The sequence below is a fragment of the Oncorhynchus kisutch genome, linkage group LG29, assembly GCF_002021735.2.
Source record: "Oncorhynchus kisutch isolate 150728-3 linkage group LG29, Okis_V2, whole genome shotgun sequence".
NCBI classification, from domain to species: Eukaryota; Metazoa; Chordata; class Actinopteri; order Salmoniformes; family Salmonidae; genus Oncorhynchus; species Oncorhynchus kisutch.
The window spans coordinates 45,776,247-45,802,925 of record NC_034202.2 but is presented as its reverse complement, the minus strand read 5'-3'; the positions used below and the strand labels follow the sequence as shown (position 1 = coordinate 45,802,925).

At 49.7% G+C, this 26,679-nt stretch overlaps 1 protein-coding gene and 1 long non-coding RNA gene across 2 annotated transcripts in view; both read left to right on the top strand.

Moving 5' to 3' along the window:
* The window catches only part of paxbp1 (PAX3 and PAX7 binding protein 1), a gene marked incomplete in the record, with an annotated part of 74,920 nt that overhangs the window by 21,169 nt on the left and 27,072 nt on the right, over nt 1–26,679 (top strand). The window contains 2 exon segments of the mRNA XM_031808988.1: nt 14,852–14,963; nt 21,370–21,485. Coding sequence (XP_031664848.1) covers nt 14,852–14,963; nt 21,370–21,485 — 228 coding nt within the window.
* LOC116358247 (uncharacterized) lies at nt 12,137–14,187 on the top strand. Its single transcript, XR_004206132.1, has 2 exons — nt 12,137–13,385; nt 13,810–14,187. It is a non-coding gene; the product is annotated as an uncharacterized LOC116358247 (long non-coding RNA).

The window sequence follows — 26,679 nt, the reverse complement described above, 5'->3', positions numbered from 1 at the left end:
TCTGTGTCTCTCTCCCCGTGTGTCTCTGTGTCTCTCTCCCCGTGTGTCTCTGTGTCTCTCTCCCCGTGTGTCTCTGTGTCTCTCTCCCCGTGTGTCTCTGTGTCTCTCTCCCCGTGTGTCTCTGTGTCTCTCTCCCCGTGTGTCTCTGTGTCTCTCTCCCCGTGTGTCTCTGTGTCTCTCTCCCCGTGTGTCTCTGTGTCTCTCTCCCCGTGTGTCTCTGTGTCTCTCTCCCCGGTGTGCCTGTCTCCCCCGTCTGTGAGTGGTGTGAGCCTCGTTGTCAAGTGAGCTTGGTGAGAGAGGGAGACGTGAGCTTTGTTCCGAGTCCTGACCGCACAGTGTGATGTGTAAAAGGTTGACGCTGTTTCAGCTCTGCTCCTCCATCTGTTGTGGCTCAGATGACTGTTACAGACAGATCCACAGACGGTCTGTCTGTAGTTGTCCGTAGACCTGTAGTCCTTTTATATCACTGACCGAAAAAGACTATGACCGCAATGTCAGTGAGATTCAGACAGGTCTTAAAGTGAATGCTAATTAATAGGATGGTGCTCACCACAGACGGACAGGTAAGTGTGTTAAGTGGATTCAAGACAGTTCTGTGTCTCAGTGATGATCCAAGCAGAACAACAATGCCATTACGACAGTAGACCAGGACAGTAGACCAGGACAGTGAATGTTTCTGCATTGGGACAGTAGACCAGGACAGTAGACCAGGACAGTGAATGTTTCTGCATTAGGACAGTAGACCAGGACAGTGAATGTTTCTGCATTAGGACAGTAGACCAGGACAGTGACTGTTTCTGCATTAGGACAGTAGACCAGGACAGTGAATGTTTCTGCATTAGGACAGTAGACCAGGACAGTAGACCAGGACAGTAGACCAGGACAGTGAATGTTAATGCATTGTGACAGTAGACCAGGACGGTGAATGTTTCTGCATTGTGACAGTAGACCAGGACAGTAGACCAGGACAGTGAATGTTTCTGCATTAGGACAGTAGACCAGGACAGTGAATGTTTCTGCATTAGGACAGTAGACCAGGACAGTGACTGTTTCTGCATTAGGACAGTAGACCAAGACAGTAGACCGGGACAGTAGACCAGGACAGTGAATGTTTCTGCATTAGGACAGTAGACCGGGACAGTAGACCGGGACAGTAGACCAGGACAGTGAATGTTTCTGCATTGTGACAGTAGACCAGGACAGTGAATGTTTCTGCATTGTGACAGTAGACCAGGACAGTGAATGTTTCTGCATTAGGACAGTAGACCAGGACAGTAGACCAGCACAGTAGACTAGGACAGTAGACCAGGACAGTGAATGTTTCTGCATTGTGACAGTAGACCAGGACAGTGAATGTTTCTGCATTAGGACAGTAGACCAGGACAGTAGACCAGGACAGTGAATGTTTCTGCATTATGACAGTAGACCAGGACAGTGAATGTTTCTGCATTAGGACAGTAGACCAGGACAGTAGACCAGGACAGTAGACCAGGACAGTGAATGTTTCTGCATTAGGACGGTAGACCAGGACAGTGAATGTTTCTGCATTAGGACAGTAGACCAGGACAGTAGACCAGGACAGTGAATGTTTCTGCATTATGACAGTAGACCAGGACAGTGAATGTTTCTGCATTAGGACAGTAGACCAGGACAGTAGACTAGGACAGTGAATGTTTCTGCATTGTGACAGTAGACCAGGACAGTAGACCAGGACAGTGAATGTTTCTGCATTAGGACAGTAGACCAGGACAGTAGACCAGGACAGTAGACCAGGACGGTGAATGTTTCTGCATTATGAGAGTAGACCAGGACAGTGGACCAGGACAGTAGACCAGGACAGTGAATGTTAATGCATTAGGACAGTAGACCAGGACAGTAGACCAGGACAGTAGACCAGGACAGTGAATGTTTCTGCATTAGGACAGTAGACCAGGACAGTGAATGTTAATGCATTGTGACAGTAGACCAGGACAGTAGACCAGGACAGTGAATGTTTCTGCATTAGGACAGTAGACCAGGACAGTGAATGTTTCTGCATTAGGACAGTAGACCAGGACAGTAGACCAGGACAGTGAATGTTTCTGCATTAGGACAGTAGACCGGGACAGTAGACCGGGACAGTGAATGTTTCTGCATTGTGACAGTAGACCAGGACAGTAGACCAGGACAGTGAATGTTTCTGCATTGTGACAGTAGACCAGGACAGTGAATGTTTCTGCATTAGGACAGTAGGCCAGCACAGTAGACCAGCACAGTAGACCAGGATAGTAGACCAGGACAGTGAATGTTTCTGCATTGTGACAGTAGACCAGGACAGTGAATGTTTCTGCATTGTGACAGTAGACCGGGACAGTAGACCGGGACAGTAGACCAGGACAGTAGACCAGGACAGTGAATGTTTCTGCATTAGGACAGTAGACCAGGACAGTAGACCAGGACAGTGAATGTTTCTGCATTAGGACAGTAGACCGGGACAGTAGACCAGGACAGTGAATGTTTCTGCATTAGGACGGTAGACCAGGACAGTGAATGTTTCTGCATTAGGACAGTAGACCGGGACAGTAGACCAGGACAGTAGACCAGGACAGTGAATGTTTCTGCATTAGGACAGTATACCGGGACATTAGACCGGGACAGTAGACCAGGACAGTAGACCAGGACAGTGAATGTTTCTGCATTAGGACAGTAGACCAGGACAGTAGACCAGGACAGTGAATGTTTCTGCATTAGGACCGTAGACCAGGACAGTAGACCAGGACAGTGAATGTTTCTGCATTGTGACAGTAGACCAGGACAGTAGACCAGGACAGTGAATGTTTCTGCATTATGAGAGTAGACCAGGACAGTGGACCAGGATAGTAGACCAGGACAGTGAGTGTTTCTGCATTATGACAGTGGACCAGGACAGTGGACCAGGACAGTAGACCAGGACAGTAGACCGGGACAGTGAATGTTTCTGCATTATGACAGTAGACCGGGACAGTGAGTGTTTCTGCATTGTGACAGTAGACCAGGACAGTGGACCAGGACAGTGAATGTTTCTGCATTGTGACAGTAGACCAGGACAGTAGACCGGGACAGTAGACCGGGACAGTAGACCGGGACAGTGAATGTTTCTGCATTAGGACAGTAGCCCGGGACAGTAGCCCGGGACAGTAGACCAGGACAGTGAATGTTAATGCATTAGCACAGTAGACCAGGACAGTAGACCAGGACAGTGAATGTTTCTGCATTAGGACGGTAGGCCAGGACAGTGAATGTTTCTGCATTAGGACAGTAGACCAGGACAGTGAATGTTTCTGCATTAGGACAGTAGACCAGGACAGTAGACCAGGACATTGAATGTTTCTGCATTGTGACAGTAGACCAGGACAGTGAATGTTTCTGCATTAGGACAGTAGACCAGGACAGTAGACCAGGATAGTGAATGTTTCTGCATTATGACAGTGGACCAGGACAGTGGACCAGGACAGTAGACCAGGACAGTGAATGTTTCTGCATTGTGACAGTAGACCAGGACAGTAGACCAGGACAGTGAATATTTCTGCATTAGGACAGTAGACCAGGACAGTAGACCAGGACAGTGAATGTTTCTGCATTGTGACAGTAGACCAGGACAGTGAATGTTTCTGCATTAGGACAGTAGACCAGGACAGTAGACCAGGACAGTGAATGTTTCTGCATTAGGACGGTAGACCAGGACAGTGAATGTTTCTGCATTAGGACAGTAGACCAGGACAGTAGACCAGGACAGTAGACCAGGACGGTGAATGTTTCTGCATTATGACAGTGGACCAGGACAGTAGAGCGGGACAGTAGAGCGGGACAGTGAATGTTTCTGCATTATGACAGTAGACCGGGACAGTGGACCAGGACAGTGAGTGTTTCTGCATTATGACAGTGGACCAGGACAGTGAGTGTTTCTGCATTATGACAGTGGACCAGGACAGTAGACCGGGACAGTAGACCGGGACAGTGAATGTTTCTGCATTATGACAGTAGACCGGGACAGTGAGTGTTTCTGCATTGTGACAGTAGACCGGGACAGTAGACCAGGACAGTGAATGTTTCTGCATTAGGACAGTAGACCAGGACAGTAGACCAGGACAGTAGACCAGGACAGTGAATGTTTCTGCATTGTGACAGTAGACCAGGACAGTGAATGTTTCTGCATTAGGACAGTAGACCAGGACAGTAGACCAGGACAGTGAATGTTTCTGCATTATGACAGTAGACCAGGACAGTGAATGTTTCTGCATTAGGACAGTAGACCAGGACAGTAGACCAGGACAGTGAATGTTTCTGCATTAGGACAGTAGACCAGGACAGTAGACCAGGACAGTGAATGTTTCTGCATTAGGACAGCAGACCGGGACAGTGATTGTTTCTGCATTAGGACGGTAGACCAGGACGGTGAATGTTTCTGCATTAGGACAGTAGACCCGGACAGTAGACCAGGACAGTGAATGTTTCTGCAGTAGGACAGTAGACCAGGACAGTGAATGTTTCTGCATTGTGACAGTAGACCAGGACAGTAGACCAGGACAGTGAATGTTTCTGCATTAGGACAGTAGACCAGGACAGTAGACCAGGACAGTGAATGTTTCTGCATTAGGACAGTAGACCGGGACAGTAGACCAGGACGGTAGACCAGGACAGTGAATGTTTCTGCATTATGACAGTAGACCAGGACAGTAGACCAGGACAGTGAATGTTTCTGCAGTAGGACAGTAGACAGGGACAGTGAATGTTTCTGCATTGTGACAGTAGACCAGGACAGTAGACCAGGACAGTGAATGTTTCTGCATTAGGACAGTAGACCAAGACAGTAGACCAGGACAGTGAATGTTTCAGCATTAGGACAGTAGACCGAGACAGTAGACCGGGACAGTAGACCAGGACAGTGAATGTTTCTGCATTGTGACAGTAGACCAGGACAGTAGACCAGGACAGTGAATGTTTCTGCATTAGGACAGTAGACCAGGACAGTAGACCAGGACAGTGAATGTTTCTGCATTATGACAGTAGACCAGGACAGTAGACCAGGACGGTGAATGTTTCTGCATTAGAACATTAGACCAGGACAGTAGACCAGGACGGTGAATGTTTCTGCATTAGGACAGTAGACCGGGACAGTAGACCGGGACAGTGAATGTTAATGCATTATGACAGTAGACCAGGACAGTGAATGTTTCTGCATTAGGACAGTAGACTGGGACAGTAGACTGGGACAGTAGACTGGGACAGTAGACTGGGACAGTAGACCGGGACAGTGATTGTTTCTGCATTAGGACAGTAGACCAGGACAGTGAATGTTTCTGCATTAGGACAGTAGACCGGGACAGTAGACTGGGACAGTAGACCAGGACAGTGATTGTTTCTGCATTAGGACAGTAGACCAGGACAGTAAACCAGGACAGTAAACCAGGACAGTAGACCGGGACAGTGAATGTTTCTGCATTATGACAGTAGACCAGGACAGTAGACAAGGACAGTAGACCAGGACAGTGAATGTTTCTGCATTATGACAGTAGACCGGGACAGTAGACCGGGACAGTAGACCAGGACAGTAGACCAGGACAGTGAATGTTTCTGCATTAGGACAGTAGACCGGGACAGTAGACCAGGACAGTGAATGTTTCTGCATTATGACAGTAGACCGGGACAGTAGACCGGGACAGTAGACCAGGACAGTAGACCAGGACAGTGAATGTTTCTGCATTATGACAGTAGACCAGGACAGTGAATGTTTCTGCATTAGGACAGTAGACCAGGACAGTGAATGTTTCTGCATTAGGACAGTAGACCTGGACAGTAGACCAGGACAGTGAATGTTTCTGCATTGTGACAGTAGACGAGGACAGTAGACCAGGACAGTGAATGTTTCTGCATTAGAACAGTAGACCAGGACAATAGACCAGGACAGTGAATGTTTCTGCATTAGGACAGTAGACCGGGACAGTGAATGTTTCTGCATTGTGACAGTAGACCAGGACAGTAGACCAGGACAGTGAATGTTTCTGCATTGTGACAGTAGACCAGGACAGTGAATGTTTCTGCATTAGGACAGTAGGCCAGCACAGTAGACCAGCACAGTAGACCAGGATAGTAGACCAGGACAGTGAATGTTTCTGCATTGTGACAGTAGACCAGGACAGTGAATGTTTCTGCATTGTGACAGTAGACCGGGACAGTAGACCAGGACAGTAGACCAGGACAGTGAATGTTTCTGCATTAGGACAGTAGACCAGGACAGTAGACCAGGACAGTGAATGTTTCTGCATTAGGACAGTAGACCGGGACAGTAGACCAGGACAGTGAATGTTTCTGCATTAGGACGGTAGACCAGGACAGTGAATGTTTCTGCATTAGGACAGTAGACCGGGACAGTAGACCAGGACAGTAGACCAGGACAGTGAATGTTTCTGCATTAGGACAGTATACCGGGACATTAGACCGGGACAGTAGACCAGGACAGTAGACCAGGACAGTGAATGTTTCTGCATTAGGACAGTAGACCAGGACAGTAGACCAGGACAGTGAATGTTTCTGCATTAGGACCGTAGACCAGGACAGTAGACCAGGACAGTGAATGTTTCTGCATTGTGACAGTAGACCAGGACAGTAGACCAGGACAGTGAATGTTTCTGCATTATGAGAGTAGACCAGGACAGTGGACCAGGATAGTAGACCAGGACAGTGAGTGTTTCTGCATTATGACAGTGGACCAGGACAGTGGACCAGGACAGTAGACCAGGACAGTAGACCGGGACAGTGAATGTTTCTGCATTATGACAGTAGACCGGGACAGTGAGTGTTTCTGCATTGTGACAGTAGACCAGGACAGTGGACCAGGACAGTGAATGTTTCTGCATTGTGACAGTAGACCGGGACAGTAGACCGGGACAGTAGACCGGGACAGTAGACCGGGACAGTAGACCGGGACAGTGAATGTTTCTGCATTAGGACAGTAGCCCGGGACAGTAGCCCGGGACAGTAGACCAGGACAGTGAATGTTAATGCATTAGCACAGTAGACCAGGACAGTAGACCAGGACAGTGAATGTTTCTGCATTAGGACGGTAGGCCAGGACAGTGAATGTTTCTGCATTAGGACAGTAGACCAGGACAGTGAATGTTTCTGCATTAGGACAGTAGACCAGGACAGTAGACCAGGACATTGAATGTTTCTGCATTGTGACAGTAGACCAGGACAGTGAATGTTTCTGCATTAGGACAGTAGACCAGGACAGTGAATGTTTCTGCATTATGACAGTAGACCAGGACAGTGGACCAGGATAGTAGACCAGGACAGTGAATGTTTCTGCATTATGACAGTAGACCAGGACAGTAGACCAGGACAGTAGACCAGGACAGTGAATGTTTCTGCATTGTGACAGTAGACCAGGACAGTGAATGTTTCTGCATTAGGACAGTAGACCAGGACAGTAGACCAGGATAGTGAATGTTTCTGCATTATGACAGTGGACCAGGACAGTGGACCAGGACAGTAGACCAGGACAGTGAATGTTTCTGCATTGTGACAGTAGACCAGGACAGTAGACCAGGACAGTGAATATTTCTGCATTAGGACAGTAGACCAGGACAGTAGACCAGGACAGTGAATGTTTCTGCATTGTGACAGTAGACCAGGACAGTGAATGTTTCTGCATTAGGACAGTAGACCAGGACAGTAGACCAGGACAGTAGACCAGGACAGTGAATGTTTCTGCATTAGGACGGTAGACCAGGACAGTGAATGTTTCTGCATTAGGACAGTAGACCAGGACAGTAGACCAGGACAGTAGACCAGGACGGTGAATGTTTCTGCATTATGACAGTGGACCAGGACAGTAGAGCGGGACAGTAGAGCGGGACAGTGAATGTTTCTGCATTATGACAGTAGACCGGGACAGTGGACCAGGACAGTGAGTGTTTCTGCATTATGACAGTGGACCAGGACAGTGAGTGTTTCTGCATTATGACAGTGGACCAGGACAGTAGACCGGGACAGTAGACCGGGACAGTGAATGTTTCTGCATTATGACAGTAGACCGGGACAGTGAGTGTTTCTGCATTGTGACAGTAGACCGGGACAGTAGACCAGGACAGTGAATGTTTCTGCATTAGGACAGTAGACCAGGACAGTAGACCAGGACAGTAGACCAGGACAGTAGACCAGGACAGTGAATGTTTCTGCATTGTGACAGTAGACCAGGACAGTGAATGTTTCTGCATTAGGACAGTAGACCAGGACAGTAGACCAGGACAGTGAATGTTTCTGCATTATGACAGTAGACCAGGACAGTGAATGTTTCTGCATTAGGACAGTAGACCAGGACAGTAGACCAGGACAGTGAATGTTTCTGCATTAGGACAGTAGACCAGGACAGTAGACCAGGACAGTGAATGTTTCTGCATTAGGACAGCAGACCGGGACAGTGATTGTTTCTGCATTAGGACGGTAGACCAGGACGGTGAATGTTTCTGCATTAGGACAGTAGACCCGGACAGTAGACCAGGACAGTGAATGTTTCTGCAGTAGGACAGTAGACCAGGACAGTGAATGTTTCTGCATTGTGACAGTAGACCAGGACAGTAGACCAGGACAGTGAATGTTTCTGCATTAGGACAGTAGACCAGGACAGTAGACCAGGACAGTGAATGTTTCTGCATTAGGACAGTAGACCGGGACAGTAGACCAGGACGGTAGACCAGGACAGTGAATGTTTCTGCATTATGACAGTAGACCAGGACAGTAGACCAGGACAGTGAATGTTTCTGCAGTAGGACAGTAGACAGGGACAGTGAATGTTTCTGCATTGTGACAGTAGACCAGGACAGTAGACCAGGACAGTGAATGTTTCTGCATTAGGACAGTAGACCAAGACAGTAGACCAGGACAGTGAATGTTTCAGCATTAGGACAGTAGACCGAGACAGTAGACCGGGACAGTAGACCAGGACAGTGAATGTTTCTGCATTGTGACAGTAGACCAGGACAGTAGACCAGGACAGTGAATGTTTCTGCATTAGGACAGTAGACCAGGACAGTAGACCAGGACAGTGAATGTTTCTGCATTATGACAGTAGACCAGGACAGTAGACCAGGACGGTGAATGTTTCTGCATTAGAACATTAGACCAGGACAGTAGACCAGGACGGTGAATGTTTCTGCATTAGGACAGTAGACCGGGACAGTAGACCGGGACAGTGAATGTTAATGCATTATGACAGTAGACCAGGACAGTGAATGTTTCTGCATTAGGACAGTAGACCGGGACAGTAGACTGGGACAGTAGACCAGGACAGTGATTGTTTCTGCATTAGGACAGTAGACCAGGACAGTAAACCAGGACAGTAAACCAGGACAGTAGACCGGGACAGTGAATGTTTCTGCATTATGACAGTAGACCAGGACAGTAGACAAGGACAGTAGACCAGGACAGTGAATGTTTCTGCATTATGACAGTAGACCGGGACAGTAGACCGGGACAGTAGACCAGGACAGTAGACCAGGACAGTGAATGTTTCTGCATTAGGACAGTAGACCGGGACAGTAGACCAGGACAGTGAATGTTTCTGCATTATGACAGTAGACCGGGACAGTAGACCGGGACAGTAGACCAGGACAGTAGACCAGGACAGTGAATGTTTCTGCATTATGACAGTAGACCAGGACAGTGAATGTTTCTGCATTAGGACAGTAGACCAGGACAGTGAATGTTTCTGCATTAGGACAGTAGACCTGGACAGTAGACCAGGACAGTGAATGTTTCTGCATTGTGACAGTAGACGAGGACAGTAGACCAGGACAGTGAATGTTTCTGCATTAGAACAGTAGACCAGGACAATAGACCAGGACAGTGAATGTTTCTGCATTAGGACAGTAGACCAGGACAGTGAATGTTTCTGCATTAGGACAGTAGACCGGGACAGTAGACCGGGACAGTAGACTGGGACAGTGAATGTTTCTGCATTATGACAGTAGACCAGGACAGTGAATGTTTCTGCATTAGGACAGTAGACCGGGACAGTAGACCGGGACAGTAGACCGGGACAGTAGACCGGGACAGTGAATGTTTCTGCATTATGACAGTAGACCAGGACAGTAGACCGGGACAGTAGACCGGGACAGTAGACCAGGACAGTGAATGTTTCTGCATTTTGACAGTAGACCAGGACAGTAGACCAGGACAGTGAATCTTTCTGCATTAGGACAGTAGACCAGGACAGTAAACCAGGACAGTGAATGTTTCTGCATTAGGACAGTAGACCAGGACAGTAGACCAGGACACTAGACCAGGACAGTAAACCAGGACAGTGAATGTTTCTGCATTAGGACAGTAGACCAGGACAGTGAATGTTAATGCATTAGGACAGTAGACCAGGACAGTAGACCAGGACAGTAGACCAGGACAGTAGACCAGGACAGTAAACCAGGACAGTGAATGTTTCTGCATTAGGACAGTAGACCAGGACAGTAGACCAGGACAGTAGACCAGGATAGTGAATGTTTCTGCATTAGGACAGTTGACCAGGACAGTAGACCAGGACAGTGAATGTTTCTGCATTAGGACAGTAGACCAGGACAGTGAATGTTAATGCATTAGGACAGTAGACCAGGACAGTAGACCAGGACAGTAGACCAGGACAGTAGACCAGGACAGTAAACCAGGACAGTGAATGTTTCTGCATTAGGACAGTAGACCAGGACAGTAGACCAGGACAGTAGACCAGGATAGTGAATGTTTCTGCATTAGGACAGTTGACCAGGACAGTAGACCAGGACAGTGAATGTTTCTGCATTAGGACAGTAGACCAGGACAGTGAATGTTTCTGCATTAGGACAGTAGACCGGGACAGTAGACCGGGAGAGTAGACTGGGACAGTGAATGTTTCTGCATTATGACAGTAGACCAGGACAGTGAATGTTTCTGCATTAGGACAGTAGACCGGGACAGTAGACCGGGACAGTAGACCGGGACAGTAGACCGGGACAGTAGACCGGGACAGTAGACCGGGACAGTGATTGTTTCTGCATTATGACAGTAGACCGGGACAGTAGACCGGGACAGTAGACCAGGACAGTGAATGTTTCTGCATTTTGACAGTAGACCAGGACAGTAGACCAGGACAGTGAATCTTTCTGCATTAGGACAGTAGACCAGGACAGTAGACCAGGACAGTAGACCAGGACAGTAGACCAGGACAGTAAACCAGGACAGTGAATGTTTCTGCATTAGGACAGTAGACCAGGACAGTAGACCAGGACACTAGACCAGGACAGTAAACCAGGACAGTGAATGTTTCTGCATTAGGACAGTAGACCAGGACAGTGAATGTTTCTGCATTAGGACAGTAGACCAGGACAGTAGACCAGGACAGTAGACCAGGACAGTAAACCAGGACAGTGAATGTTTCTGCGTTAGGACAGTAGACCAGGACAGTAGACCAGGACAGTAGACCAGGATAGTGAATGTTTCTGCATTAGGACAGTTGACCAGGACAGTAGACCAGGACAGTGAATGTTTCTGCATTAGGACAGTAGACCAGGACAGTGAATGTTTCTGCATTAGGACAGTAGACCGGGACAGTAGACCGGGAGAGTAGACCGGGACAGTAGACTGGGACAGTGAATGTTTCTGCATTATGACAGTAGACCAGGACAGTGAATGTTTCTGCATTAGGACAGTAGACCGGGACAGTAGACCGGGACAGTAGACCAGGACAGTAGACCGGGACAGTAGACCAGGACAGTAGACCGGGACAGTAGACCAGGACAGTGAATGTTTCTGCATTATGACAGTAGACCGGGACAGTAGACCGGGACAGTAGACCGGGACAGTAGACCAGGACAGTAGACCAGGACAGTAGACCAGGACGGTGAATGTTTCTGCATTATGACAGTAGACCAGGACAGTGAATCTTTCTGCATTAGGACAGTAGACCAGGACAGTAGACCAGGACAGTAGACCAGGACAGTAGACCAGGACAGTAGACCAGGACACTAGACCAGGACACTAGACCAGGACAGTAGACCAGGACAGTGAATGTTTCTGCATTATGACAGTAGACCGGGACAGTAGACCGGGACAGTAGACCGGGACAGTAGACCGGGACAGTAGACCGGGACAGTAGACCAGGACAGTAGACCAGGACGGTGAATGTTTCTGCATTATGACAGTAGACCAGGACAGTGAATCTTTCTGCATTAGGACAGTAGACCAGGACAGTAGACCAGGACACTAGACCAGGACACTAGACCAGGACAGTAAACCAGGACAGTGAATGTTTCTGCATTAGGACAGTAGACCAGGACAGTTGACCAGGACAGTGAATGTTTCTGCATTAGGACAGTAGACTGGGACAGTAGACCAGGACAGTGAAGGGGTTTAGATTCATCAGTTCAGCTGATAATTATTATAACTCGCATTTATAAATAAAGCACTATATCTGATCCTGGTGTCAAATGCAGAAATGGCTTTTTCATGAAAAATGTATATCATATTTATTTAGTCAGTACAAATTGTGTGTTGGCTAGTTCAGTCAGGTAAATGATTTGTAGGCTTAGAGGTGTCTAGAATTTGAGCCGGGTGGGGGAGTAGTCTAGAATTGAGCCAGGTGGAGGGCGTAGTCTAGATTTGAGCCAGGTGGAGGGCGTAGTCTAGATTTGAGCCAGGTGGAGGGCGTAGTCTAGAATTGAGCCAGGTGGAGGGCGTAGTCTATATTTGAGCCAGGTGGAGGGCGTAGTCTAGAATTGAGCCAGGTGGAGGGCGTAGTCTAGAATTGAGCCAGGTGGAGGGCGTAGTCTAGAATTGAGCCAGGTGGAGGGCGTAGTCTAGAATTGAGCCAGGTGGAGCGCGTAGTCTAGAATTGAGCCAGGTGGAGGGCGTAGTCTAGAATTGAGCCAGGTGGAGGGCGTAGTCTAGAATTGAGCCAGGTGGAGGGCGTAGTCTAGAATTGAGCCAGGTGGGGGTGTAGTCTAGAATTTGAGCCAGGTGGGGGCGTAGTCTAGAATTTGAGCTGGGTGGAGGTGTAGTCTAGATTTGAGCCGGGTGGGGGCGTAGTCTATATTTGAGCCGGGTGGAGGTGTAGTCTAGATTTGAGCCAGGTGGGGGCGTAGTCTAGATTTGAGCCAGGTGGGGGTGGGGACGTAGTCTAGATTTGAGCCAGGTGGAGGTGGGGGCGTAGTCTAGATTTGAGCCAGGTGGGGGCGTAGTCTAGATTTGAGCCGGTGGAGGGAGTAGTCTAGATTTGAGCCAGGTGGGGGTGGAGGGCGTAGTCTAGAATTGCGCCATTTGGGGGGTGTAGTATAAATTTGAGCCAGGTGGGGGGCGTAGTCTAGATTTGAGCCAGGTGGGGGCGTAGTCTAGAATTGAGCCAGGTGGAGGTGTAGTCTAGATTTGAGCCAGGTGGGGGCGTAGTCTAGAATTTGAGCCAGGTGGGGGCGTAGTCTAGATTTGAGCCAGGTGGGGGTGGAGGGCGTAGTCTAGAATTGCGCCAGGTGGGGGTGGAGGGCGTAGTCTAGAATTGCGCCATTTGGGGGGTGTAGTATAAATTTGAGCCAGGTGGGGGCGTAGTCTAGATTTGAGCCAGGTGGGGGCGTAGTCTAGATTTGAGCCAGGTGGAGGCGTAGTCTAGATTTGAGCCAGATGGGGGCGTAGTCTATAATTGAGCCAGGTGGGGGTGGGGGGCGTAGTCTAGATTTGAGCCAGGTGGGGGTGGGGGACGTAGTCTAGATTTGAGCCAGGTGGGGGTGGGGGACGTAGTCTAGATTTGAGCCAGGTGGAGGTGGGGGCGTAGTCTAGGTGGGGGCGTAGTCTAGAATTGAGCCAGGTGGGGGCGTAGTCTAGAATTGAGCCAGGTGGGGGCGTAGTCTAGAATTGAGCCAGGTGGGGGCGTAGTCTAGAATTGAGCCAGGTGGGGGCGTAGTCTAGAATTGAGCCAGGTGGGGGCGTAGTCTAGAATTGAGCCAGGTGGGGGCGTAGTCTAGAATTGTGCCAGGTTGGGGCGTAGTCTAGAATTGAGCCAGGTGGGGGCGTAGCTCAGAATTGAGCCAGGTGGGGGCGTAGTCTAGAATTGAGCCAGGTGGGGGCGTAGTCTAGATTTGAGCCAGGTGGGGGCGTAGTCTAGAATTGAGCCAGGTGGGGGCGTAGTCTAGAATTGAGCCAGGTGGGGGCGTAGTCTAGATTTGAGCCAGGTGGGGGCGTAGTCTAGATTTGAGCCAGGTGGGGGCGTAGTCTAGATTTGAGCCAGGTGGGGGCGTAGTCTAGATTTGAGCCAGGTGGGGGCGTAGTCTAGAATTGAGCCAGGTGGGGGCGTAGTCTAGAATTGAGCCAGGTGGGGGCGTAGTCTAGAATTGAGCAGGTGGGGGCGTAGTCTAGAATTGAGCCAGGTGGGGGCGTAGTCTAGAATTGAGCCAGGTGGGGGCGTAGTCTAGAATTGAGCCAGGTGGGGGCGTAGTCTAGAATTGAGCCAGGTGGGGGCGTAGTCTAGAATTGAGCCAGGTGGGGGCGTAGTCTAGAATTGAGCCAGGTGGGGGCGTAGTCTAGAATTGAGCCAGGTGGGGGCGTAGTCTAGAATTGAGCCAGGTGGGGGCGTAGTCTAGAATTGAGCCAGGTGGGGGCGTAGTCTAGAATTGAGCCAGGTGGGGGCGTAGTCTAGATTTGAGCCAGGTGGGGGCGTAGTCTAGATTTGAGCCAGGTGGGGGCGTAGTCTAGAATTGAGCCAGGTGGGGGCGTAGTCTAGAATTGAGCCAGGTGGGGGCGTAGTCTAGAATTGAGCCAGGTGGGGGTGGGGGGGATCTCTGTCCCGTCCTCAGGTCTCTAACCTTTCACCTGTCTCTTCCAGGTAAGGCCGTGATGGCTCCTAACCTCATGTCTGTTGACTCGTTTGGGAGAGACAGGACAGTCTATCAGGAGCACGCCAGACAGAGAAGGATCGCTGAACGGGAAGCCAGACGGTACGATGCTACGTTAAATAGGAATATTCAGTCACTTTAAATGTTTGTTTTATTTATTTATTTCACCTTTATTTAACCAGGTAGGCCAGTTGAGAACACCTTTATTTAACCAGGTAGGCTAGTTGAGAACACCTTTATTTAACCAGGTAGGCTAGTTGAGAACACCTTTATTTAACCGGGTAGGCCAGTTGAGAACACCTTTATTTAACCAGGTAGGCCAGTTGAGAACACCTTTATTTAACCAGGTAGGCCAGTTGAGAACACCTTTATTTAACCAGGTAGGCTAGTTGAGAACAAGTTCTGATTTACAATTGCGACCTGGCCAAGATAAAGCAAAGCAGTTCGACACAAACAACAACACAGAGTTACACATGGAATAAACAAACATACATAACACAGTAGAACAAAAGAAAGTCTATATACAGTGTGTGCAAATGGCGTGAGGAGGTATGGCAATAAATAACTATGTTGAGGGGAGGGCTTTCTATCAGGAGAACTCCAGATGGGATGATTGCAGAGCGGGAGACACGAGGGTACTACCCTTAGCTGACGTTCTAATCCCAAATGGCACACTAGTCCCTATATAGTGCACTACATTAGACCAGAGCCCTATGGCACCCTATTCCCTATATATAGTGTACTACTTTAGACCAGAGCCCTATGGCACCCTATTCCCTATATAGGGCACTACTTTAGACCAGAGCCCTATGGCACCCTATTCCCTATATAGGGCACTACTTTAGACCAGAGCCCTATGGAACCCTATTCCCTATATAGTACACTACTTTAGACCAGAGCCCTATGGCACCCTATTCCCTATATAGTGCACTACTTTAGACCAGAGCCCTATGGCACCCTATATAGTACACTACTTTAGACCAGAGCCCTATGGCACCCTATTCCCTATATAGTGCACTACTTTAGACCAGAGCCCTATGGCACCCTATTCCCTATATAGTACACTACTTTAGACCAGAGCCCTATGGCACCCTATTCCCTATATAGTACACTACTTTAGACGAGAGCCCTATTGCACCCTATTCCCTATATAGTACACTACTTTAGACCAGAGCCCTATGGCACCCTATTCCCTATATAGAGCACTACTTTAGACCAGAGCCCTATGGCACCCTATTCCCTATATAGTACACTACTTTAGACCAGAGCCCTATGGAACCCTATTCCCTATATAGGGCACTACTTTAGACCAGAGCCCTATGGCACCCTATTCCCTATATAGTGCACTACTTTAGACCAGAGCCCTATGGCACCCTATATAGTACACTACTTTAGACCAGAGCCCTATGCCACCCTATTCCCTATATAGTGCACTACTTTAGACCAGAGCCCTATGGCACCCTATTCCCTATATAGTGCACTACTTTAGACCAGAGCCCTATGGCAACCTATTCCCTATATAGGGCACTACTTTAGACCAGAGCCCTATGGAACCCTATTCCCTATATAGTACACTACTTTAGACCAGAGCCCTATGGCACCCTATTCCCTATATAGTGCACTACTTTAGACCAGAGCCCTATGGCACCCTATTCCCTATATAGTGCACTACTTTAGACCAGAGCCCTATGGCACCCTATTCCCTATATAGAGCACTACTTTAGACCAGAGCCCTATAGAACCCTATTCCCTATATAGTGCACTACTTTAGACCAGAGCCCTATGGCACCCTATTCCCTATATAGGGCACTACTTTAGACCAGAGCCCTATGGAACCCTGTTCCCTATATAGAGCACTACTTTAGACCAGAGCCCTATGGCACCCTATTCCCTATATAGAGCACTACTTTAGACCAGAGCCCTATGGCACCCTATTCCCTATATAGAGCACTACTTTAGACCAGAACACCTATAGAACCCTATTCCCTATATAGTGCACTACTTTAGACCAGAGCCCTATGGCACCCTATTATAAAGTACTATAAAACTTTCATTAAATCACATGTAAGATAGAAAATTAAAGATACACTTGTTGTGAATCCAGCCAATATGTCAGATTTCAAAAAGGCTTTTCAGGGGGGAAGCAAACGGTGCTGCTATCTGAGGACAGCACCTCCGTAAACAAAGAGAGAACATTCAACCCTGCAGGTGTAAAAAACGCAGAAATAAAACATAAAACAATTAATGTCTTACATTTTCTGTTGAATCCAATATGTCCCTGAAACATCACAAATGGTCCTTTTTGTTTGATTAATTCCGTCCATATATCTCCAAAATGTCAATTTATTTGGCGCGTTTGATCCAGAAAAACACAGTTTCCAAGAAGTTAAACTATACTGTCCTCTAGTGTTAAATTGTAGTTATCACATGTTGAATGTACTCATCATATCAAATATGCTGTGAATACAACCCCCCCCCCCCTCCCATAGTCTTGTCCCTTTGGGGTGTGTCTCATTATACAACCCCCCCCCCTACCATAGTCTTGTCCCTTTGGGGGGTGTCTCATTATATAACTCCCTACCATAGTCTTGTCCCCTTGGGGTGTGTCTCATTATACAACTCCCCCTCCCATAGTCTTGTCCCCTTGGGGTGTCTCATTATACAACCCCCCCTACCATAGTCTTGTCCCCTTGGGGTGTGTCTCATTATACAACTCCCTACCATAGTCTTGTCCCCTTGGGGTGTGTCTCATTATACAACCCCCCCCCCCCCGTCCTACCATAGTCTTGTCCCCTTGGGGTGTGTCTCATTATACAACCCCCCCCCCCCCCCTACCATAGTCTTGTCCCCTTGGGGTGTGTCTCATTATACAACTCCCCCTCCCATAGTCCTGTCCCCTTGGGGTGTCTCATTATACAACCCCCCCTCCCATAGTCTTGTCCCCTTGGGGTGAGTCTCATTATACAACTCCCCCTCCCATAGTCTTGTCCCCTTGGGGTGTGTCTCATTATACAACCCCCCCCCCCCTACCATAGTCTTGTCCCCTTGGGGTGTGTCTCATTATACAACCCCCCCCCTCCCATAGTCTTGTCCCCTTGGGGTGAGTCTCATTATACAACTCCCCCTCCCATAGTCTTGTCCCCTTGGGGTGTGTCTCATTATACAACCCCCCCCCCCTACCATAGTCTTGTCCCCTTGGGGTGTGTCTCATTATACAACCCCCCCCCCCTACCATAGTCTTGTCCCCTTGGGGTGTGTCTCATTATACAACTCCCCCTACCATAGTCTTGTCCCCTTGGGGTGTGTCTCATTATACAACTCCCCCTCCCATAGTCTTGTCCCCTTGGGGTGTGTCTCATTATACAACCCCCCCCCCCCCTACCATAGTCTTGTCCCCTTGGGGTGTGTCTCATTATACAACCCCCCCCCCCCCCCTACCATAGTCTTGTCCCCTTGGGGTGTGTCTCATTATACAACCCCCCCCTCCCATAGTCTTGTCCCCTTGGGGTGAGTCTCATTATACAACTCCCCCTCCCATAGTCTTGTCCCCTTGGGGTGAGTCTCATTATACAACTCCCCCTCCCATAGTCTTGTCCCCTTGGGGTGTGTCTCACTATACAAACCCCCCCCCCCTACCATAGTCTTGTCCCCTTGGGGTGTGTCTCATTATACAACTCCCCCTCCCATAGTCTTGTCCCCTTGGGGTGTGTCTCATTATACAACCCCCCCCCCCTACCATAGTCTTGTCCCCTTGGGGTGTGTCTCATTATACAACCCCCCCCCCCCCCCCTACCATAGTCTTGTCCCCTTGGGGTGTGTCTCATTATACAACCCCCCCCTCCCATAGTCTTGTCCCCTTGGGGTGAGTCTCATTATACAACTCCCCCTCCCATAGTCTTGTCCCCTTGGGGTGAGTCTCATTATACAACTCCCCCTCCCATAGTCTTGTCCCCTTGGGGTGTGTCTCACTATACAACCCCCCCTACCATAGTCTTGTCCCCTTGGGGTGTGTCTCATTATACAACCCCCCCCTCCCATAGTCTTGTCCCCTTGGGGTGAGTCTCATTATACAACTCCCCCTCCCATAGTCTTGTCCCCTTGGGGTGAGTCTCATTATACAACTCCCCCTCCCATAGTCTTGTCCCCTTGGGGTGTGTCTCACTATACAAACCCCCCCTACCATAGTCTTGTCCCCTTGGGGTGTGTCTCATTATACAACTCCCTACCATAGTCTTGTCCCCTTGGGGTGTGTCTCATTATTCAACTCCCCCTACCATAGTCTTGTCCCCTTGGGGTGTGTCTCATTATACAACCCCTCCCTGCCATAGTCTTGTCCCCTTGGGGTGTGTCTCATTATACAACCCCTCCCTGCCATAGTCTTGTCCCCTTGGGGTGTGTCTCATTATACAACCCCTCCCTGCCATAGTCTTGTCCCCTTGGGGTGTGTCTCATTATACAACCCCTCCCTGCCATAGTCTTGTCCCCTTGGGGTGAGTCTCATTATACAACTCCCCCTCCCATAGTCTTGTCCCCTTGGGGTGAGTCTCATTATACAACTCCCCCTCCCATAGTCTTGTCCCCTTGGGGTGAGTCTCATTATTCAACTCCCCCTCCCATAGTCTTGTCCCCTTGGGGTGAGTCTCATTATACAACTCCCCCTCCCATAGTCTTGTCCCCTTGGGGTGTGTCTCATTATTCAACTCCCCCTACCATAGTCTTGTCCCCTTGGGGTGTGTCTCATTATACAACCCCTCCCTGCCATAGTCTTGTCCCCTTGGGGTGTGTCCCAATAGTCTGAAGCGCCTCTGTCTCCTCTCTGTCTCCTTTATCTGCGCTGATGTGAAAGAGCTGGATTGGTGAAAGTCGATAGCTGGTAGGCGTCCATCACTGAAAGAGAGGAGGTCACTACATTATCGATAGCAGTTCTGAATGACCCAAATGGGTTTTATCACTACAACAATGTCAAACCAAAAAGAAGTTGAACCATTTGGTTGCAGAGGGATTTATCCTTGAAAAGTTGAGTATTGCTTTCTAAATGCTGAAGGTATCTCCAGACTTACTTATGCGGCCCGGTGCCCCTACACGCGGCCCGGTGCCCCTACACGCGGCCCTGTGCCCCTACACGCGGCCCGGTGCCCCTACACGCGGCCCGGTGCCCCTACACGCGGCCCGGTGCCCCTACACGCGGCCCGGTGCCCCTACACGCGGCCCGGTGCCCCTACACGCGGCCCGGTGCCCCTACACGCGGCCCGGTGCGCCTACACGCGGCCCGGCGCCCTACATCTTGATAACAAAATAGGTAAAGTGGTTGACCAGATGCTTTTCAACTTCATCTGGAAAAATCGTACACTTTAAATTAGGAAATCGGTCGTTATGAACACGTATGGTGGTCTCAATTAGTTTTTTAGATTTTCCTACTTTGAATAATGCTTTTAAGATAAATTGGGCTAAACATTTTTTTTTTTTTTAAGAATCCAACTTCAATTTGAAATTTCATCCCTCGTTATTTCCTTCCGTTTTGGTGACTTCAATTTTGTTACTTTGTAACTAAAACATTGATATATATATTCCTGCAAAATGATCTGCTTTTCCCAGACAAGTATTCTTAACCTGGTCGATAATATATCAACACAATTATGTTATGGAAACTATGTTTCTCCTTGTTCCCTCAGAACAACAGATACCTGCTTTATTTCAAAGGGAGATTGTATCCAATCCTTATGTCACAATGTACTGGAAAACATTGTTCACTAATATCTGTTGGGGGGGGGGGTCTGGTTATTACCACATATATACCTGCTTGTTAACCAGGTATATATACCTGCTTGTTAACCAGGTCAAAGGTCTTTTTCAGAATGATCCATAAGTATTACCCTGCCCTCCTAGAGAGTTCTCCCTGGGGGGGGTGTCTGGTTATTACCACATATATACCTGCTTGTTAACAAGGTCAAAGGTATTTTTTCAGAATGATCCATAAGTATTACCCTGCCCTCCTAGAGAGTTCTCCCTGGGGGGGGGGTGTCTGGTTATTACCACATATATACCTGCTTGTTAACAAGGTCAAAGGTATTTTTTCAGAATGATCCATAAGTATTACCCTGCCCTCCTAGAGAGTTCTCCCTGGGGGGGGGTGTCTGGTTATTACCACATATATACCTGCTTGTTAACAAGGTCAAAGGTATTTTTTCAGAATGATCCATAAGTATTACCCTGCCCATTCATTAACTTTGATTGTCATTTTTGTGTTGAGCATCCAGAAACAAGTTTTACATCTATTTTGGCATTGTCTACATGTAAAACAATTATGGAAAGATATTCACAGTTTTTATAAAAGTTAATTGTCTGGATGACTTGTTTGTTATGGGAAAATGTGCTGCTCGGTTTCCTTTACCATAATAAAGATAAAAAACTATTTTTTAGTTTTTATAATAGTAACTATACTATTCTAAATCAAATATAAATACAAAGTCTTGTGTGATTGGCTGACGTTGTTTGTGGGTGTGTCTAGAACGCGGCGGCGGCAGGCGCGGGAGCAGAACGGGAAAAGGGCAGAGCATCTAGAGGGGCTGTCCTCCGACGATGAGGAGACATCGACTGACCTCACATCGTACTGTCTGGAGAGAGGTACCTTCAGACCCTCTCACCCTCAGGACCCTTCTACCCTCAGAACCCTTCTACCCTCTCCCTTCAGACCCTTCTACCCTCTCACCATTCAGACCCCTTCTACCCTCTCACCTTCAGGACCCTTCTACCCTCCTCACCTTCAGGACCCTTCTACCCTCATCACCTTCCAGGACCCTCTACCCCTCTCACCCTCAGACCCCTTCCTACCCTCTCACCTTCAGACCCTCTCACCTCCAGACCTTCTACCCTCAGACCCTTCTAACCTCAGGACCCTTCTACCCTCTCACCTTCAGACCCTTCTACCCTCTCCACCTCAGAAAACCTTCTACCCTTCTTACCCTCTCACCTTCAGACCCCTCCACCTCCCAGGACCCCTTCTACCCTCAGACCCTTCTCCTTGACCCTTCTACCCTTCTACCCTCTTCCCTCAGGACCCTTCCTACCCTCATCACCCTCGACCCTTCTTAACCCTCTCACCTTCAAGACCCTTCTACCCCTCTCCCTCAGAGACCCTTCTAACCCTCATCCACCTTCAGACCCTTTCTACCCTCTCACCTTCAGACCCTTCTACCCTCTTCACCTTCAGACCCTTCTACCCTTCTCACCTTCAGACCCTTCTACCCTCTCACCTTCAGGACCCTCTACCCTCTCACCTTCAGACCCTTCTACCCTCTCACCTTCAGACCCTTCTTACCCTCTCACCTTCAGACCCTTTCTTACCCTTCTCACCTTTCAGACCTTCTACACCTCTCACCTCCAGGACCCTTCTACCCTCTCACCTCCAGACCCTTCTACCCTCTCACCTTCAGGACCCTTCTTACCCTCTCACCTTCAGACTTCTCACCTCCAGACCCTTCTACCTTCTCACCTCCAGACCCTTTCTACGCTTCTCACCTCCAGACCCTTCTACCTTCTACCTTCAGACCCTTTCTACCCTCTCACCCTTTTTACCCTCTACCCCTCTCACCTTCAGACCCTTCTACCTCTCACCTTCAGACCCTTCTACCCTCTCACCTTCAGACCTTCTACCCTCTCACCTTCAGACCTTCTACCCTCTCACCTTCAGACCCTTCTACCCTCTCACCTTCAGACCCTTCTACCCCTCACCTCCAGACCCTTCTACCCTCTCACTCCAGACCTTCTACCCTCTCACTTCCAGGACCCTTCTACCCTCTCACCTTCAGAACCCTTCTACCCTCTCACCTTCAGACCTCTCACCTCCAGACCCTCTACCCTCTCACCTTCAGACCTATCTCACCTCCAGACCTTCTCACCTCCAGACCCTTCTACCTTCCCACCTCCAGACCCTTCTACCTTCTCACCTCCAGACCCTTCTACCTTCTCACCTCCAGACCCTTCTACCTCTCACCTCCAGACCCTTCTACCCTCTCACCTTCAGACCTTCTACCCTCTCACCTTTCAGACCCTTCTACCCTCTCAACCTTCAGACCCCTTCTACCCTCTCACCTTCAGACCCTTCTTACACCTCTCACCTTCAAGATCCTTCTACCCTCCCCTCACCTTCAGACCCTTCTACCCTCTCACCTTCAGACCCTTCTACCCTCTCACCTTCAGACCCTTCTACCCTCTCACCCTCAGACCCTTCTACCCTCTCACCTTCAGACCCTCTCACCTCCAGACCCTTCTACCCTCAGACCCTTCTACCCTCAGACCCTTCTACCCTCAGACCCTTCTACCCTCAGACCCTTCTACCCTCAGACCCTTCTACCCTCAGACCCTTCTACCCTCAGACCCTTCTACCCTAGACCCTTTCTACCCTCTCCCTCAGACCCTTCTACCCTCTCACCTTCAGACCCTTCTACCCTCACCTTCAGACCTTCTCACCTCCAGACCCTCTACCTCTCACCTCCAGACCTTCTACCTTCTCACCTCCAGACCCTTCTACCTTCTCACCTCCAGACCCTTCTACCTTCTCACCTCCAGACCCTTCTACCCTCTCACCTTCAGACCCTTCTACCCTCTCACCTTCAGACCCTTCTACCCTCTCACCTTCAGACCCTTCTACCCTCTCACCTTCAGACCCTTCTACCCTCTCACCTTCAGACCCTTCTACCCTCTCACCTTCAGACCCTTCTACCCTCTCACCTTCAGACCCTTCTACCCTCTCACCTTCAGACCCTTCTACCCTCTCACCTTTCAGACCCTTCTACCCTCTCACCTTCAGACCCTTCTACCCTCTCACCTTCAGATCCTTCTACCCTCTCACCTTCAGACCCTTCTACCCTCTCACCTTCAGACCCTTCTACCCTCTCACCTTCAGACCCTTCTACCCTCTCACCTTCAGACCCTTCTACCCTCTCACCTTCAGATCCTTCTACCCTCTCACCTTCAGACCCTTCTACCCTCTCACCTCCAGACCCTTCTACCCTCTCACCTCCAGACCCTTCTTACCTCTCACCTTCAGACCCCTTCTACCCTCTCACCTTCAGACCTTCTCACCTCCAGACCCTTCTACCTTCTCACCTCCAGACCCTTCTACCTTCTCACCTCCAGACCCTTCTACCTTCTCACCTTCAGACCCTTCTACCCTCTCACCTTCATACCCTTCTACCCTCTCACCTTCATACCCTTCTACCCTCTCACCTTCAGACCCTTCTACCCTCTCACCTTCATACCCTTCTACCCTCTCACCTTCATACCCTTCTACCCTCTCACCTTCAGACCCTTCTACCCTCTCACCTTCAGACCCTTCTACCCTCTCACCTTCAGACCCTTCTACCCTCTCACCTTCAGACCCTTCTACCCTCTCACCTTCAGACCCTTCTACCCTCTCACCTTCAGACCCTTCTACCCTCTCACCTTCAGACCCTTCTACCCTCTCACCTTCAGACCCTTCTACCCTCTCACCTTCAGACCCTTCTACCCTCTCACCTTCAGACCCTTCTACCCTCTCACCTTCAGACCCTTCTACCCTCTCACCTTCAGACCCTTCTACGCTCTCACCTTCAGACCCTTCTACCTTCTCACCTTCAGACCCTTCTACCCTCTCACCTTCAGACCCTTCTACCCTCTCACCTTCAGACCCTTCTACCCTCTCACCTTCAGACCCTTCTACCCTCTCACCTTCAGACCCTTCTACCCTCTCACCTTCAGACCCTTCTACCCTCTCACCTTCAGACCCTTCTACCCTCTCACCTTCAGACCCTTCTACCCTCTCACCTTCAGACCCTTCTACCCTCTCACCTTCAGACCCTTCTACCCTCTCACCTCCAGACCCTTCTACCCTCTCACCTTCAGACCCTTCTACCCTCTCACCTTCAGACCCTTCTACCCTCTCACCTTCAGACCCTTCTACCCTCTCACCTTCAGACCCTTCTACCCTCTCACCTCCAGACCCTTCTACCCTCTCACCTCCAGACCCTTCTACCCTCTCACCTTCAGACCCTTCTACCCTCTCACCTTCAGACCCTTCTACCCTCTCACCTTCAGACCCTTCTACCCTCTCACCTTCAGACCCTTCTACCCTCTCACCTTCAGACCCTTCTACCCTCTCACCCTCAGACCCTTCTACCCTCTCACCTTCAGACCCTCTCACCTCCAGACCCTTCTACCCTCAGACCCTTCTACCCTCAGACCCTTCTACCCTCAGACCCTTCTACCCTCAGACCCTTCTACCCTCAGACCCTTCTACCCTCTCTCCCTCAGACCCTTCTACCCTCTCACCTTCAGACCCTTCTACCCTCTCACCTTCAGACCTTCTCACCTCCAGACCCTTCTACCTTCTCACCTCCAGACCCTTCTACCTTCTCACCTCCAGACCCTTCTACCTTCTCACCTCCAGACCCTTCTACCTTCTCACCTCCAGACCCTTCTACCCTCTCACCTTCAGACCCTTCTACCCTCTCACCTTCAGACCCTTCTACCCTCTCACCTTCAGACCCTTCTACCCTCTCACCTTCAGACCCTTCTACCCTCTCACCTTCAGACCCTTCTACCCTCTCACCTTCAGACCCTTCTACCCTCTCACCTTCAGACCCTTCTACCCTCTCACCTTCAGACCCTTCTACCCTCTCACCTTCAGACCCTTCTACCCTCTCACCTTCAGATCCTTCTACCCTCTCACCTTCAGACCCTTCTACCCTCTCACCTTCAGACCCTTCTACCCTCTCACCTTCAGACCCTTCTACCCTCTCACCTTCAGACCCTTCTACCCTCTCACCTTCATCCTTCTACCCTCTCACCTTCAGACCCTTCTACCCTCTCACCTCAGACCCTTCTACCCTCTCACCTCCAGACCCTTCTACCCTCTCACCTTCAGACCCTTCTACCCTCTCACCTTCAGACCTTCTCACCTCCAGACCCTTCTACCTTCTCACCTCCAGACCCTTCTACCTTCTCACCTCCAGACCCTTCTACCTTCTCACCTTCAGACCCTTCTACCCTCTCACCTTCAGACCCTTCTACCCTCTCACCTTCAGACCCTTCTACCCTCTCACCTTCAGACCCTTCTACCCTCTCACCTTCAGACCCTTCTACCCTCTCACCTTCAGACCCTTCTACCCTCTCACCTTCAGACCCTTCTACCCTCTCACCTTCAGACCCTTCTACGCTCTCACCTTCAGACCCTTCTACCTTCTCACCTTCAGACCCTTCTACCCTCTCACCTTCAGACCCTTCTACCCTCTCACCTTCAGACCCTTCTACCCTCTCACCTTCAGACCCTTCTACCCTCTCACCTTCAGACCCTTCTACCCTCTCACCTTCAGACCCTTCTACCCTCTCACCTTCAGACCCTTCTACCCTCTCACCTCCAGACCCTTCTACCCTCTCACCTCCAGACCCTTCTACCCTCTCACCTTCAGACCCTTCTACCCTCTCACCTTCAGACCTTCTCACCTCCAGACCTTTCTACCTTCTCACCTCCAGACCCTTCTACTTTCTCACCTCCAGACCCTTCTACCTTCTCACCTCCAGACCCTTCTACCTTCTCACCTCCAGACCCTTCTACCTTCTCACCTCCAGACCCTTCTACCTTCTCACCTCCAGACCCTTCTACCTTCTCACCTCCAGACCCTTCTACCTTCTCACCTCCAGACCCTTCTACCCTCTCACCTTCAGACCCTTCTACCCTCTCACCTTCAGACCCTTCTACCCTCTCACCTTCAGACCCTTCTACCCTCTCACCTTCAGACCCTTCTACCCTCTCACCTTCAGACCCTTCTACCCTCTCACC